The sequence below is a fragment of the Myotis myotis genome, unplaced genomic scaffold (assembly GCF_014108235.1).
Source record: "Myotis myotis isolate mMyoMyo1 unplaced genomic scaffold, mMyoMyo1.p scaffold_m19_p_19, whole genome shotgun sequence".
Classification (NCBI taxonomy): domain Eukaryota; kingdom Metazoa; phylum Chordata; class Mammalia; order Chiroptera; family Vespertilionidae; genus Myotis; species Myotis myotis.
In genome coordinates, this window is record NW_023416323.1 from 25,504,885 (window position 1) to 25,521,284 (window position 16,400).

General features: G+C 44.6%; 1 protein-coding gene across 6 annotated transcripts in view; it reads right to left on the bottom strand.

Moving 5' to 3' along the window:
- Nucleotides 1-11,456, bottom strand: part of ZNRF1 (zinc and ring finger 1) — a 98,237-nt gene extending 86,781 nt beyond the window's left edge. For all 6 annotated transcript variants that reach the window (XM_036345716.1, XM_036345717.1, XM_036345715.1 and 3 more), the window contains exon 1: nucleotides 10,388-11,456. In XM_036345716.1, the coding sequence (XP_036201609.1) occupies nucleotides 10,388-10,814 (427 nt within the window). In that variant the 5' untranslated portion in view covers nucleotides 10,815-11,456. The remainder of the gene's footprint in view (nucleotides 1-10,387) is intronic.
- Between the last annotated feature and the right edge of the window lie 4,944 nt (nucleotides 11,457-16,400).

The following is a 16,400-nucleotide window of genomic DNA, read 5'->3' on the forward strand; positions in this document are numbered from 1 at the left end:
TTAAAGGCCTGCTACTTCATAGGAAATCCCTCTACCTCAAAATACTGGAGAAGCTTAGATTCACTATCCTTTTATGTTGCACTTGCCTCTGAGTTGAGAGAGGGGGTAGGAAATGGATCAATTAAATACAGCTAACATGACTGGGCTCGTTAGAAATTAAGATGGAAGGCAGCTAGTGTGCAAACCAGCCCACATCACAGGTCTTAAGACTTCCCATAGATCTCAAGGATAACTGGCTATAATGGTTTGACTGGTTCAGCCATATCTTACTAGGACTGAAAAAATATAACATGTGGTATACATGGGTATTTAGTGATGCTCATTACAGTAGTGGGCAGTGTTACAAAAAAGTTTCTTTGGTCCAGTTGGAGTGGCTCAGTTGGTTGAGCATCATCCTATGCACCAAAAGATAATGGTTCGATTCCCAGCCAGGGCACATACCTGGGTTGCAGGTTCCAGTCCCTATTGGAGCTAGTGCAGAAGGCAACCAATTGATGATTCTCTCTTTCTCTCTCCCCTTTCCTCTTCTCTAAGCATGTCCATGGGTGAGGATTTTTTTTAAAGTGTCTTTGAAAAGCTGACTTAGATGGTATTTATTATACCTTAGAGGGCATTAAAAGTATAAATGATCTAAATAGAACAGAACAATATTACAGAAAGCTAATTTGTATTTATGGTAGACCAAGTACTTCATTGGTTTAGGTTGGACTCGCTCAAATCTTCTTAGGATTCCCAGAGTACTTGAGCAGGCCTCAGGATGAAAGAATCTTAACAACTCTCCCTAAGGAAAAACACCTCAGCAGGGCAAAGGGAAAAAAAGGGGGGCGGGGGGAAGAGATGACTTGAGATGGAAAAGATCTCCAAAGAGCTGAGAAATATGGACAAAATGACCAAGCTGGCGGGATCTAGGGTCTTGGATTCTCCTCCTACATCTGTCCCAAATCATCTGGGTGACTCCATATCTAAGTTTCTCCACCTGCTAACAAATCAACTTTGACATTAAAAGATACTGTACTGTATTACAGAGGGGAGGCATGGCTTATTTAACTATACTTTTTTGAGGGCTAAAGGTACTACCAACAAGAAACTTGGAGCCATGTTATGACAAGTTTAATGCCTTAAGATCAAGATGGCTGCATACGGGAAGGCCGGGGAGAGGTGGGGGGCAGGAGGGAGGGGGGTAAGAGATCAACCAAAGGACTTGTATGCATGCATATAAGCATAACCAATGGACATAAGACACTGGGGGGTAGGGGAGGCCAGGGGATTGTCAAGGGCAGGGGATAAAAGGGACACATATGTAATACCCTTTGTAATACTGTAAGCAATAAAAATAAATAAATAAAAAATAAAAATAAAAAAATAGCCGAAACCGGTTTGGCTCAGTGGATAGAGCGTCAGCCTGCGGACTGAAGGGTCCCAGGTTCGATTCCGGTCAAGGGCATGTACCTGGGTTGCGGGCACATCCCCAGTAGGAGATGTGCAGGAGGCAGCTGATCGATGTTTCTTTCTCATCGATGTTTCTAACTCTCTATCTCTCTCCCTTCCTCTCTGTAAAAAAATCAATAAAATATATTTTAAAAAAAAAAGAAAAAAGACTTGTTTAAAAAAAAATAATAAAATAAAAAAAAATTAAAAAATAAAAAAAAAGATGGCTGCATATTCCTAAATGTAAGGTGAGGTTTCTCCAAAAATTATCCTTCAGAAATCAAGGTATCACCTATAGCCAAAGTCTGCATAAAGTCCCTCAGTATGGACCATTCTTTAATTTATAAATACTCAACTATAACACATATTTAATAATTATTCCAGGAGAAATGACATTTCAGTCACTAGTGTTGGCTATCACAAACAAGGCTTTAAAAATTACTTAAAATGACATGAAAATGGCAATGTTGTGGAGCTCAGAGACATACACTTAGAAGATCAAAGAGGAAAACTATTCCTTATATTTTCTTATGGGTTTTTGTGACTTGGGATAAATTTTACAGAGACAGATTACAAAAGTGGTGGATCATGCTTTTAGAAAGCAGTGAACAACCAGAAAGGAAAGTGGTTCTAGGGATGAAAAAGATCCTGAAGTCAAAGATATACATGAAGAGTTTGAAAAACAGTTTTTCTTTTGATATTCTCATTGAGAAGATAGATGACCACCTCTATTGGAACATATGAAGAATTCCTTAGTAAACACTTGACTGGAACCACAAAGAAAAGATCACCTGTCCCAGCTCAGAACTAGGGTTTAGGAAAGAATGAATAGTGTGAGTAAAGAGTAGAGAGGATATATCATCCATGTAACAGACTTATGGACAAAACCTTAAATTTGTTTGTTTATTCAACCAAGGCACTGATAAAGAAGGTAAAATCTTCCACAAGCTGCAATATTCCAACTCTTAAGGAGAAAGCAAAGATTCTTAGGAATGTGGACCTGATAGGGGTTGTAGGGAAAGTCACCTCACAGGATGATCTATCTGAACATAAATTCCTAACTGGGCAGGTCTTGGTGAGTAGTCAGGCTCCAGGCATATAACCTCTTTAGTAAAAGGCTTATCTTTGCCTTAAGCAAGGCCTGTCCATTGTTCCTGTGCATCTAGGTTAACACACCTTTAAATGTCTCTTTTCAGACCCTTCCTTCTAAAGCCACCCTCCAGGGATCACAGAATCTTAGCTATCATGTAATCTGATCCCTACCTTGCTTTCTCCCACCTTCAGGTAATCTTCCTTTTAAGGTTCCTTCAATTCCAAATACATAGAAGAGAGCTGCAAAATATTATTTCTTGGAAGCATTTATCTCAGCCTGTTGAGATGTTGCTTCAAGGTGTATCTTCTGTATGGCTCAAATACATTTTCTAAAAATTCTCTACAGGTTTGGATGTTCTTACGTCAACAGAAAGAAGTAATGTTAATCACCCTTCTAATAAATCACATTCCCAGCACCTAGCACAGGTCCTAGAATACTGGAGGCACTCAGTAAGTACTTGAATAAATGAATGTCTTAGCTCAATAGACCTACACACACACACACACATATCTCATACTTTTGGGTCAGGTAAGAGAAAAGGAAAGAGGTATTCTGTCCACTTAAAGTCTAGATTCATCCTAAGATCTTGACTTGTCTATCTGGCTGGGGATATATAACTCAGTAAGCTCCTCTGTAGCACAAGTAGCTAAAGGCAGCAGCTGTGCCTTAGAAGAAAAATCAGGAGGGAGACAGCACAGAAGGAAAGGGGACATTGCCGCAATTAACTTCTGTTTGGAGCAACTTCAATTCTCAGGACCAAGGCAGATTGGCTTAGGCCTATCTGTAAGAGAAAATTGCTTAGCTCCATGTAAAAGAAAACCATCAAATAATGAACAATGCTCTTACTGGGTGAATCTACCCTCTGGGAGCAAATGAAAAGATTTGTATGCATCCTGCTTAGAAAAGATCTGCCTGGTTTAGTAATATTAAAAATAATGCTAATAGATCCACCCAGAAAATTAAGTTCTTTTTCTGAATTCTATATCCATCATGGAGTTGAGGTTCAGATATAAATGGTCCTACATTTTCAGGATAATTTGCAAATTGAGATTCTTGGGTCTCTCGTTAGGTGTACTGAATTCTGGGAGTGAGGTCCAGTCATCTGCATTGTTAACGAGCCCCCTATATTGGGCAGAGTCAAGTCTGAATACCCTTTGAACCATTTACAGAAAAGAGCTCATTTGTATCTGCCTCCTTATTATAGACCCAAGAGTGCATTAGGCATTCTTACCATGCCTCCTCTAACTTGGTTTTTACAGGGACCCAGTGAATTCCCTCTTCCTCTTTATTCCCAAGAGAGGAAAGTGGTATCTCAAATCTAACAACTCTGGGGAGATCTCGAGGTAAACAGTCTCATCAGTCTAGAAACTGCCCCAGCTGCTGCTTTACGATTAAACATGGTTCTTTATATGCTTCATACTTGAGGGTTATTCATTTATACCCACAACTCACCCTTTATCAATATCAGGAACTGAAACACTGGAGTCAAGAATAAACCTATGTGCTGTTATGAACATAAAATTCAAAAATAAAAACTGCTGGATCGGGTGGCTCAGTTGGTTGGAGCATCATCCCATACACCAGTGATAGCGAACCTTTTGAGCTCGGTGTGTCAGCATTTTGAAAAACCCTAACTTAACTCTGGTGCCGTGTCACATACAGAAATTTTTTGAGCCCTAACCAGTTTTCTCAGTGGATAGAGCGTCAGCCTGCGGACTGAAAGGTCCCAGGTTCGATTCTGGCCAAGGGCATGTACCTTGGTTGCGGGCACATCCCCAGTAGGAGGTGTGCAAGAGGCAGCTGATCAATGTTTCTCTCATCGATGTTTCTAACTCTCTATCCCTCTCCCTTCCTCTCTGTAAAAAATCAATAAAATATATTAAAAAAAATTTTTTTTTGATATTTGCAACCATAGTAAAACAAAGACTTATATTTTTGATATTTATTTGCTATATTTAAATGCCATTTAACAAAGAAAAATCAACCAAAAAAAATGAGTTCGCGTGTCACCTCTGACACGCGTGTCATAGGTTCGCCATCACTGCCATACACCAAAGGTTGCAGGTTCAATTTTGGAGTCAGGGCATCTAGGTTGTGAGTTTGATCCCCCGACAGATGGTTCTCACATCAATGTTTTCTCTCTCTCTAAAATCAATAAAAACATATCTTCAGGTGAAGGATAAAAAAACACAAACTGCTGGATGTACGAAGTCCCTCCTCATATTCAAGTACATATTGCCACAGTAATCACTAGGAACCATTTGATTCAGACTAGACCATGACAAAGCTTGGAAAAGAAACAGATGGAAATTGACACTAATCCATCCTTCTAAAGACTGGGATTAGGATTTAGGTTTTGAGTTGACTTCAAGATTCAGCAACCCATTATCATTAAAACACCCCTACTTAAGGCTTTGTAGGATTAGGGCCTATTTAAGTTACGACCACTTCCCTATGAAGTTTTTTTTCAATTTTGAAACTGTCACCAAAGAAGTTTAGTTTTAGAATTAGGTTTTCCAAAATGTTAATGCCCAATAAGCTTGGGTTGAATATCACATTAGTAAAATATAAAGCATGGTTCCTTTTCCCAAAAGGTATTAGAGTAGCATTTGTTTGATTAAAAGTGGCCTGGCTCAGAGTCCTTGTGACATATTTGGGGTGTGTCTTTGTTTAGTAGCAAAATGTACACATCCCATAAAGCAAACACTTTTATTTTATTTTTTTTTATTTTATTTTTTTATAATTTTATTGATTTTTTACAGAGAGGAAGGGAGAGAGATAGAGAGTTAGAAACATTGATGAGAGAGAAACATAAATCAGCTGCCTCCTGCATCAGCTCCCCCGGGATGTGCCCGCAACCAAGGCACATGCCCTTGGCCGGAATCGAACCTGGGACCCCTGAGTCCACAGGCCGACGCTCTATCCACTGAGCCAAACCGGCCAGGGCAAAGCAAACACTTTAAGAGTGAAAAATCTCTGTTTTTTGCAAGACCTTTCAAACCCCAATGAGTAAGAGTTTACTGTGAACTTCAAGAAATTCTCTTCTCCTCAGGGGAACTTCTTTTATTTTATAGAAAATAAGCCCTTATGCCCTGTCCAGTGTGGCTCAGTTGGTTGGAACATCATCTCATACACAAAAAAGGAGGTGGGGGTTCGATTCCAGGCCAGAGCACATACCCAGGTTGCAGGTTTAATCCCAGGTCAGGACACATGGGGGAGGCAGCCCATCAATGTTTCTCTCTCACAATTATCTTTCTTTTCTCTCTCTCTCCCTTCCTCTCTCTAAAAATCATTTATTTTTATGAAAAGGTCAAAGAAAAAATAAAAGCCCTCATGGTTAATAGAGAACTCCAAACTCTGCTTTAAAAAAAGTCTTCGCCAAAACCGGTTTGGCTCAGTGGATAGAGCGTCGGCCTGCGGACTGAAGGGTCCCAGGTTCGATTCCGGTCAAGGGCATGTACCTGGGTTGCGGGCATATCCCCAGTAGGAGATGTGCAGGAGGCAGCTGATCGATGTTTCTCTCTCATCGATGTTTCTAACTCTCTATCTCTCTCCCTTCCTCTCTGTAAAAAATCAATAAAATATATTTAAAAAAAAAATAAAATAAAATAAAAATAAAAATAAAAAAAGTCTTCATTTAAAAAAAGAAAATGTCTTCATTAAGAATAGAACTTAAGCCCTAGCCGGTTTGACTCAGTGGATAGAGTGTTGGCCTGCGGACTGAACGGTCGTCCCAGGTTCGATTCCGGTCAAGGGAACATGCCCAGGTTGCAGGCTTGATCCCCAATGTGGGGGTATGCAGGAGGCAGCTGATCAATGATTCTCTCTTATCATTGATGTTTCTCTCTCTCTCTCCCTCTCTCTTCCTCTCTGAAATCAATGAAAATATTTTTTTTAAAAAAAACAGAACTTCTTCAGGGCAGGGGACCCATCATTCTCTTTGGAGACCACAGAATGCTTTCCCTTCTTCAGAAACCATGTGAAGGACCATTACCTCTAGCACACCTATAGTGAGGCACAAAAAGGCTTTCTGGTCCACTCCAATAGAGTTGGCAACTCTCCCTAATTATTTAAGAATGGAGAAAAGTAATTAACTCGAGAACCCTAGAGCGGCAGCAAAATAGAATGAGGTATCCTGCTAGCATGTTTAAAGACTTATGAAAAGTCACCTTCTATGAACCCCAGTTGATGGCTTGGGACAATAGAGAATAGCTTAGATTTTTCTGAATGTACATGTGTATTCATACAAATGACTAACAAGTTGGAGTGAAAGCCTCAATGACCAGCCATTTTATAGAAGGATCCAGAAAACAAGCAACCTCTTCCTTCCCACATGGTGGGTCCTCTATGTTTTTCCCCCACATGTAGAAATCCATATTCTGAGATAAATGAGGTACTATTAGAAACACCTTACAGCAAAACTTACATTTTAATGTGGAAAGGAATGGACTCTCTAACTCTGATCCGATAAAGCAGTTCTTCTCAATAGCACTCATTATGATGAACTGTCCATCAACTCAGGTCAGATTTCAGTAGAGAGCATTTTGGGGAAACAGTCCACACAAGTCTAAATCTCAATGCCCAACAAATTCTGAGATGAAAGAAGGCTGAGAACTATAGAAGTGCCCCAAAGGGACACCACTTTCTATCTGTATGTTATTTGGCTTTTCTAAACACTATCTCAATAGACCCAACAAGGTAAGCAGGATAGATAGTATCCCCATCTTACAGGTGAAGAAATGGGGACTCTGAGGCTAAATGACTCTCTTGCCCAAGGCCACAAGTAGACAGTTAATTAGTAGCTCTATCAGGAAATGAGCAGTCATCTGACTCACAGGCCAGTGCAATTTCCAGGACCCTGTCAACTTCCTTACGCTTTAGGATGAGCGGCAGTAGAGCAGCGGTTCTCAACCTGTGGGTCGCAACCCCTTTGGCAGTCGCACGATCCTTTCACCGGGGTCGCCTAAGGCCATCCTGCATATCAGATATTTACATTACGATTCATAACAGTAGCAACATTACAGTTATGAAGTAGCAACGAAAATAATTTTATGGTTGGGTCACAACATGAGCAACTGTATTTAAAGGGCCAGAAGGTTGAGAACCCCTGCAATAGAGAGTAATGGTTAAGGGCCAGGTCTAACTCTGGCAGGGCCTTCATTCCAATCCCAGCTCCACCACTTACTTCACTGACATCTATATTCTGTGCCCAAGAAGAGTTCCAAAGCACCCTGAAAACACAAGCAAGACGCCTTGGCCTGTGTGGCTCAGTTGGATGGGCATTGGTTTGGTGCACCAGAAAGTTTGCTGGTTCGATTCCCAGTCAGGGCATATGCCCAGGGTATGAGCTCGGTCCCGGTAGGGGTTGTGCAGGAGGCAGTCAACCTTGATGTTTCTCTCTTCCTCTCTCTCTAAAAAATAATCAATAAACTATTTAAAAAACAAAACACAAGCAAGAGCACCAATTTCCAGGTTTCTAGTCAACTGCACACCAAAATCCTTACTCACCCTTATGCCTTTATGACACAAGAGCAAAAACTGCTCGGACCTTACTCAAAGGCTCCAAAATAGAAATGAGTTTCTCTTTTTATAATAATGAACAAGAGAGGAAGAGGGATGTTCTGGAAGGAAGATCCCCCTGGCTTACCCACAAAAAAGGAGACAGAAGCGTGGAAATACGAAGGTTCATCTCAAATAAACTACACAGGAAAAACTAATTACTTTATTTGAATAAAAGATCGCATTCTTAAAGCAGTGGTTTTCCATCCAGGTGGTACCCCCTCCCACCCCCCAAGTCCCTACAAAGATCATTTGGAAATTCCTGAGGGCATTTAGTGGGCAGGGCCAGGTATGCCCAATGTTTTGCAAAAGGACAGATGGCCCTATAAAGAGTTATTATCCAAAATGTTAATGGCAGCCCCCAACACATGCTTTAATAGTAATTCCTATGGTTCGGTGGCTCTTCCTACCCTGACCACAATTGGATGAAAAGAAAACTAAGATTTCACAGCTGAAGAATCTGAAATTTTGGAATCCAATTATAAGCTCACAACTCCAGCATGAAACCTGGTGGTGGAATAAGGAAAAAGAAATTTCTAGTAAAAGACAGACAAGAAATTTTAGTTAACAGGGAACTCCTTCGCCAGACAAGCCTCTGTAACAGCGGTTCTCAACCTGTAGGTCATGACCCCTTTGGGGGTCGAACGACCCTTTCACAAGGGTCGCCTAAGACCATCGGAAAACACATATATAATTACATACTTTTTTGTGATTAATCACTATGCTTTAATTATGTTCAATTTGTAACAATGAAATTGGGGGTCACCACATGAGGAACTGTATTAAAGGGTCGCGGCATTAGGAAGGTTGAGAACCACTGCTCTATAAGATTATATTTGTTTTATAATACACAAAATTCTGTGATTTTTGAGAAACTTCTTACAGTGCTTTTCAATTTAAAATCAGATACTAATGACAGTTCTTTAAAAAAACTTAACCACATTATCTCACAAACACAGATGACTCTTTCTGGACCAAATTTTATAACACAGATTGTTAATTTCAAAATTTTTAAAGCTGATCAAATGTCTAATAGTGCCAAAGGCATTGCCTGGCATCCCATTCAGGGCAGAGTTTGATGCAAGTCAGAGAAGCCTGTTCAAATAATAAAATCCCATCCTAGCAATTCAAAAGCCACTTTCAAGTGTTACCTGTCATCCATCAGTCACTATTCCTCCCCCTCAAATAAAATTATTTCACAAATTAAAGTTTACAGAATTGAAAAAAAAAAAATCCAGACTCTTTCAAAAAATAAAGGCCAATTAGTAAACAGCGGCCGCACACCTCTTTTGACTAATTTTCTAGAAGCCTAACCTGGCTTCTCAGGTTAGCGGAGCAGACAGACCTGGAGCAGACAGACCTGTTTTCCTCCCAGACGCTCCTGCCACTCACAGCCTGGGAAATCCTCCTCCAGCTTTTCGCTGGCCTGATACCAGAAGTTCACATCGTGAATTCATCCAGATTCTCTGGATCTTCCTCTTCCCCTGTCATGCACCCACAGCCTGGCAATAAAATCTCACCTCTCTGTTCCAAGAGGATGCAGATGATCTGGAAGACCAAGCACTTAGCATGGCATGGAGGGGAAGAAAGGAAAATGGGGAGGGCTGGGAGAGTCATTGAGCCAAGCCTACTGCATGCAGCACGGGAACCAGAGCCCTGGTCCTGCAAAGCCTGGGAGGGAGGGAGGCTCCCTGGCTGGGCCTCCATTCAGCAGGCCACACCTGTCTACGCCAACAGCCTGCTAGCTGCTCCATTTTAAACAATTCAAACAGACCTCCAGCCGGGGGGCAAAATTCAACACCCCTCTGTCCCAGCTAGAGAGTGAGCGCCCTAATCCAACCACCACTCGGCTCCAATTGTATTTCTCTTCACACTCTTTGTTTGGGAGAAGCCACTTGGTCAAACTGGACCTGTCTGTCTGGTAAGGGTGAGAGAGGCCCAACGCTGCAGTTACAGAAGGAAAGCCCCGGGGCTGACTTGCCGTAAGTCAGGCCAGACCTCTTCTCTGAGAACGGCGATGCCGGTAAGAGGGATTCCTATAGGCAGGTTTCATTCACTCTGCCCATCCACAAGTGGGTCAAGTCCTAAAACGCCCGGCTCCACGGCCTCAAAGAAAACCTCCCTCCTTTCTAAAGGTTCGGTATCCAATCGGCCCCTTGGCCTCGGGAACCCAGGGGACAGCAGACAGACTCTGGCCGTGCACTCTCCGTCCACACGTTCGCACGCGCGCCAAGGTTTGGGGCGCCCCAGCACGCCCTTCCTTGCACTCCACCCTCCGGGGGCCCCCTCCACCACCCGCGGACTCACCGCTGTGCGAGCTGAACCACCTGGGTGCGATGTGCAGAGGTAGAGCATCCGCCAGCGAGGCTCGGGAGCCTAGGTACAGCATCCCGTCTCTATGGTGACCGCCGCCGGTCTCCTGGTAACCATTGCCTTGGGCATAGGTGGATCCGTCGGATGCGGACCCTCCGCCGCTGGGCGCCCGCTCCGAGTCGCCGGTCCCACGAGAGGCGGGGGTGTAGAGGCCAAAGGGCACCCCTCCTGCCGTGCTGGGGTCCATGCCCATGCCCGCCACCGAGCTGACCGAGCGGCTGCGCAGCCCCATGGCCCCACCGCCCGCCCGGTAGTGCCCAAAGTGGGGCGCCCCTCCCGGCGGGGGCACGGCGCTGTCATCCGTGGAGACCCCCGGGAAGGGCCCCCGGGACCGGGCCGCCGTGCTCTGCTTGCCCCCCATGCTCGCCCGGGCCCCGATGGGGCGGGAACCTGGAGGCCGAGGCCCTCCCCCACTTCTCAGCGGCGGGGAGAGGGCTGGGCGAGCATAAAGGGGAAGGGAGTCAAAAAGGAGATCGGGAGGGGAAAAAAGAAAAAGAAAAAAGGAAACCCGCGGGGCGGGAGCGGCAGGCGGTCGGGGAGCCCAAACTAAGAATTTAAAACGATCCGATCCAAGCGCATGTTTCCCCTCAAGGTCCAAAGAGGCGCAGCCCGGCGCGGGCTCGGCGCGCCACAGGCCGCCCCCGGGCTCCCGGCAGCCGGGGGAGCCGCAGGGAAGGAGGAGGGAGGCGGCGGGCGGGCGCGGGGAGGCGCCGGAGGAGGCCGCCGACCGAACCGGAGGAGGCGGAGAGAAGGAGGGCTGGGGGCGCCGGCTGCGTCCCCCGCCTCAGGACGCCGCGACCATGGACGGCGGCCCGGACGCCTCCAGGCCTCGGGCGGGCTGCGGCGCCGGGCGGCCACGCGGAGCTCGGGAAGCCGCGGTCGCGTCGCGTCGCGTCGCGCTCTCGCTCCAGCTGCTGCCGGCCCCGCCAGCCGCGCCGCCTCGCCGGGTCCCGGGCTGCGCTCGCCGGCGCTCCTCGCCGCCGTGGAGACAATGGAGGGCGGCAGAGCGCAGGCGCGGCCCGCGCCCCCTCCCCCCGCCCCCCCCCGCCGGCTTAACCCCTTCGCGGCCCCTGCGGCGCCGGCCGCGGACGCCCCGGAGGCCCCCGCCCGGTCACCCAGCCGCCGCGGGCCTGGGGCCTGGGGGGCGTCAGGAACGGGAGCCGGGCGTCTTTTCGAGGACAGCACCTTCCTGCAGTCCCTGAAAGCGGCTCCTGATCCGGAAACCACCTGTGGGGGAGGGGCGGCGATGCGTCCCGGGTGGGAAGGCGGCACGAGGAAGACTCCAGACGACTCCCGACGCCTACCTGGCTCTCGGGGTCACTGGTCAAGCTCCCCTCCCGCCTCAGCTTTGCCCCCACAGCACCCTCTGGCGGGCGCTCTGTCCGTTCTTTTAGATAAGGTTCTGCATCCGAGGACCCCTAAGATCAGGAAGCTTAACGTTTGGGCGTTGGGGGGGTGGAGGGGGGGGCGGGTAGCTGTTTGGAGCACTGTCCGTATTTTGCTGACAGTAGATCAGAACTTACTTTGGGCTTAAGCAAAGGAGGAGATACCTTAGCTAAAATGTGATCTTGGAAGTCCTGAATTGTGTGATAAAATGTGAAAAGATATTAGACGTGGAAACGGAATAATGCAGCTAGAACTAGTGATTTTAGGAACTCCCTCGTCCAAGGAGTCTCTTGTTTTGTGTACCTGTTATCTTGGCACGCACCACAGGGCCTGGGACACAGTGGGTATTTAAATGGTATTTATTGACCAAGTCTGCATTTCGCAATATGCCCCTGTCACATCTTATTCATTCATTCATTCACTATTTTTTCAAGTACCCAGTGCTTTCAATTAGCACCACCTGGTTCTAACTGACTTCCAAATCAAGGAGCCAAAACAGTGTGGACAACAAAGGGACGCTGTGATACAGTGGTTCTCAACCTTGGCTGCACATTGGAATCACCTGGGAATCTTTTTCAAAGCGTCTCAGAGGATGAGGCCTAGAAATCAGGATTTTAAAAAGATTCCCAGGTGATTCTAATGTGCAGCCAAGGTTGAGAACCACTGCTGTGGTAAATCTAACCAGAGTCGCCTCACAGAGTGCTCTGACCATAAATTAGAATGGTCAGATTATGATGGGTAGTCATGATAGGTAATCATGTCCCAGGTATATAACTTCTTTCCCTTCAGCAAGTCCTGTCCATTGTTTCTGTGCCTGAGGTTAACATGCCTTTGAAATGCCTCTTTTTCAAACCCCTTGAAGGAAGGTATAACCACCCTCAAGGGAGCACGTAATCTTAACTATTCTGTACATTGCTTTCTCCCACCTTCATGTAATCTTCCTTATGTTTCCCCCTTAATCCCAAGTGTGTAAAAGAAACTGCAAAACTTTCACTCTTCGGTGCATTTGAGATCTTGCTTCCTGGTAATTGTCATCAGTCTGGTTAAAATAACCTCTTATACAAATTCTCTACAGGTTTGGATGTTTACTGAGTGTAGAGAAATATTAAAAGAAAACAAACAAACAAGAAGAAGCACTGGTCTGTCATAGGTATTGATTGTTCCGGTGTGACCAGCTTGAAAAGAAACAGGAGGGAGTCTGTTTTCAAGCATGGAGTGCTGGGGAGTGAGCAAAAAGCCCTGCAGAAGGAGGTCAACAGTTCTGTAGGAGAGCCCTGGCTGGTGTTGCTCAGTTGGTTGGAGTGTCATCCAGTGCACCGAAGGGTCTCAGGTTCGATTCCCAGTCAAGGCACATACCCAGGTTTGGGGTTCTTTGATCCCCGGCCTGGACGTATACCAGAGGCAACCAATCTCTCTCTCTCTCTCTCTCTCTCTCTCTCTCTCTCTCTCTCTCTTTCTCTCTCTCTCTATCTCTCATCAATTAAAAACAACAAATTATCTTCAGGTGAAGATTTAAAAAACACAACAGAGTTCTGTAGGAGAAATGAACGTAAAAAAAAAACAACCCACACACGAAATGTTCCAATACCCAAGAAATTATCTTTAAGTGCTTAAATGAGAAATTTGTGCACACCTAAGATCCTAATGAACGATTTGAAGAAAAACAAGGAAGCTTTTATCTCCCGAATAGAGAGCTGTCAGGGGATCTGGTATTCTTTTTTCTGCAGAGTACTGAACCACCCCTTTTCTGCTACCATAATCTTTCTTCAGGGAGGAAATTGGGTTAAATCTAAGCTTTTTCATTTTTCTTCAGATCACTCATTAGGATCTTAGGTGTGCACAAATTTATCATTTAGGCACTTAAAGATAATTTCTTGGGTATTGCAACATGTTGTTTTTCTACATTCCTACAATCAATAAGGGTAACAGGTTCAATTCCCGGCGAAGGGCACTTATCTCGTTTGTAGGTTCAATCCTGGCCCTGGTCGGGGTGCTTGTGGGAGGCAACCAATCAATGTCTCTCTCTCTCTCTCTCTCTCTCTCTCTCTTTCTCTCTCTCTCTCTCTCTCTCTTCTCTCCCCCTCACTCCCTCCCACTCTCTCTAAAAAATCAAGGGAGCCCTAGCTGGTTTGGCTCAGTGGACAGAGAATTGGCCTGCAGACTGAAGGATCCCTGGTTCGATTCTGGTCAAGGGCAGCCAAACAATGGTTCTCTCATCATTGATGTTTCTATCTCTCTCTCCCTTCCTCTCTGATATATTTTTAAAAAATCAATGGGAAAAATATCTCCCAGTAAAGGATTAACACACACACACACACACACACACACACACACAAATACTGTAACCATCTAACTAGCTTCTGATTTACCTATTCATTCAACACTTTTTAGTGTATAGGACAAAATATGAATATCTAATAAGTGCCAGGCACTGCACTAAGTTCTGGGATACAGTGGTGATCCAGACAGATGGAGGAGTCCTTGTTCTCATAGAGCTTCAGAAGAACCTCTTCACACCCACTAGGATGGTTAAATTGAAGAGGACAGTCAAAATAAAGAAAAAAAAATAAAGAGAACAATAACAAGTATTGGTGAGATGTACAGAACTCAGAACCCTCATACCTTGCTGTTGGAATGCAAAATGGTACACCTGCTATGGAAAACAGCCTGGCAGTTCATCAAAAAAGATTAAACATAAAGTTATCATATGACCCAGCAATACCATTCCTAGGTATAGTTCCAGACAAAATGAAAACATACGTCCACAGAAAAACTTGTACATGAGTGTTCATAGCAGCATTATTCAAAATAACTAAAAAGTGAAAACCAACCCAAATGATCATCAGCTGATGAATAAATAGATATGGCATATCTAGAGAATGGACTATAGATAAAAAGAAAAAAAAGGCATAAAAAGAAATAAAAGGCTGATACAAGCTATAACATGGATGAACCTTGAAAACATTATACTAAGTAAGAGAAGCCAATCATAAAAGACCTCATATTGTATGATTTATGAAATGTCCAGAATAAGAAAAGCCATTGAGATAGAAAGGTTAATGGTTGTCAGGGCCTGGGGGGAGGGGAAAATGGAGAATGACTGCTAATGGTTTTCTTTTTAGAATAGTGAAAAGGTTCTGAAATTAAATAATAGTGATGGTTGCCAAACCTTGTGAATATACTAAAATCCACTGAATTATACACTTGAAAGGGTGAATTTTATGGTATGTGAATTACAGTGCCATACACACAAACACATATCCGTACATGGAGCATTGAAGCAGGCAGTGACAATACAGTGTGGTAGATCAGCCTACAAGAGGGCCTAGCATGTAGTTGGCACTCAGTAAGCATTTGTCAAATGAATGAATGAATGACTAAATACTATGAGAGTGAAAGTACTATGAGAGTGAAAGAGCATGGTGCTGCTGGAAGAAGACAGGCACAAACACAGTGATTCTAAGCCAAAACCTTGTTAAAAAGCATAATTTAACCAAGTGAATGTGAACATCTGATCGGCTTTATTAAGTGATTCATGAATCGGGCAGCATCCCACCTAGCAACTAAAAGAGCTTTCCCATGTGTTGTACAAAATGGAAGGTTTTGTGGTTTTTTTTTTTTATAGGCAGAAAGAGGGTGGGACTAAGAAGTTAAAAATGAGGGTGGGAATTAAGAAATTCAAAGAATGGGTTATTTTAGGCAAAGACACCTTCCCTTAGGAAAAGGCAGATTACCTCACTAGTACTGGTCAGGAAATTCCAGACTGACTGATTAAGATTATGCTCTGGGAGAGGTTGAAACTGCAGTTAGAATCAGGTGTTAAATCTAGGTTTGGTGTTATGGGCTTTCAGCAGGAGGAATACCACTTGGGGCCTGTGGTTTTCTGTTTAACCTCCTAAAAGGTGAGTTGATTAGCCAGAGAATGAGGTGGAAGGGGAGAACTGTGTTTCAGGGAGAGAAGACTGCTCCAAGTCAAGGAAAAAGCATGTTTGAAGGCTTACAGCACCTGGCATCTTCAAGGAACTGAAGGATGCAGTAGAGCTGCAATGAAAGGAGATGGGAGCCAAAGGTGAAGCTAGTCCTCAGGGCAGACCACAGAGTCCTGGACCATATCCTGAGGGGATGGGGAACTCTGAAAGATTTATCACCTATAGTTAAAAATAACAATGACCAGCCCTGGCTGTTGTAGCTCAGTTGGTTGGGCATTGTCCTGTGCACTGAAGGGATCCTTACAGGAGGCAGCCTATCAATCTCTATCTCTTTCTCTCTCTCTCTTCCTCCCTCCCTCTCGCTCTCCTTCTCCCACTCTCTCAAAATCAATTTAAAAAATAGCCCTAGCCCTAACTGGTTTGGCTCAGTGGATAGAGCGTCAGCCTGCGGACTCAAGGGTCCCAGGTTCGATTCCGGTCAAGGGCATGTACCTTGGTTGCGGGCACATCCCCAGTGGGGAGTGTGCAGAAGGCAGCTGATCAATGTTTCTCTCTCATCGATGTTGCTAACTCTCTATCCCTCTCCCTTCCTCTCTGTAAAAAATCAATAAAATATATTTTAAAAAATTAAG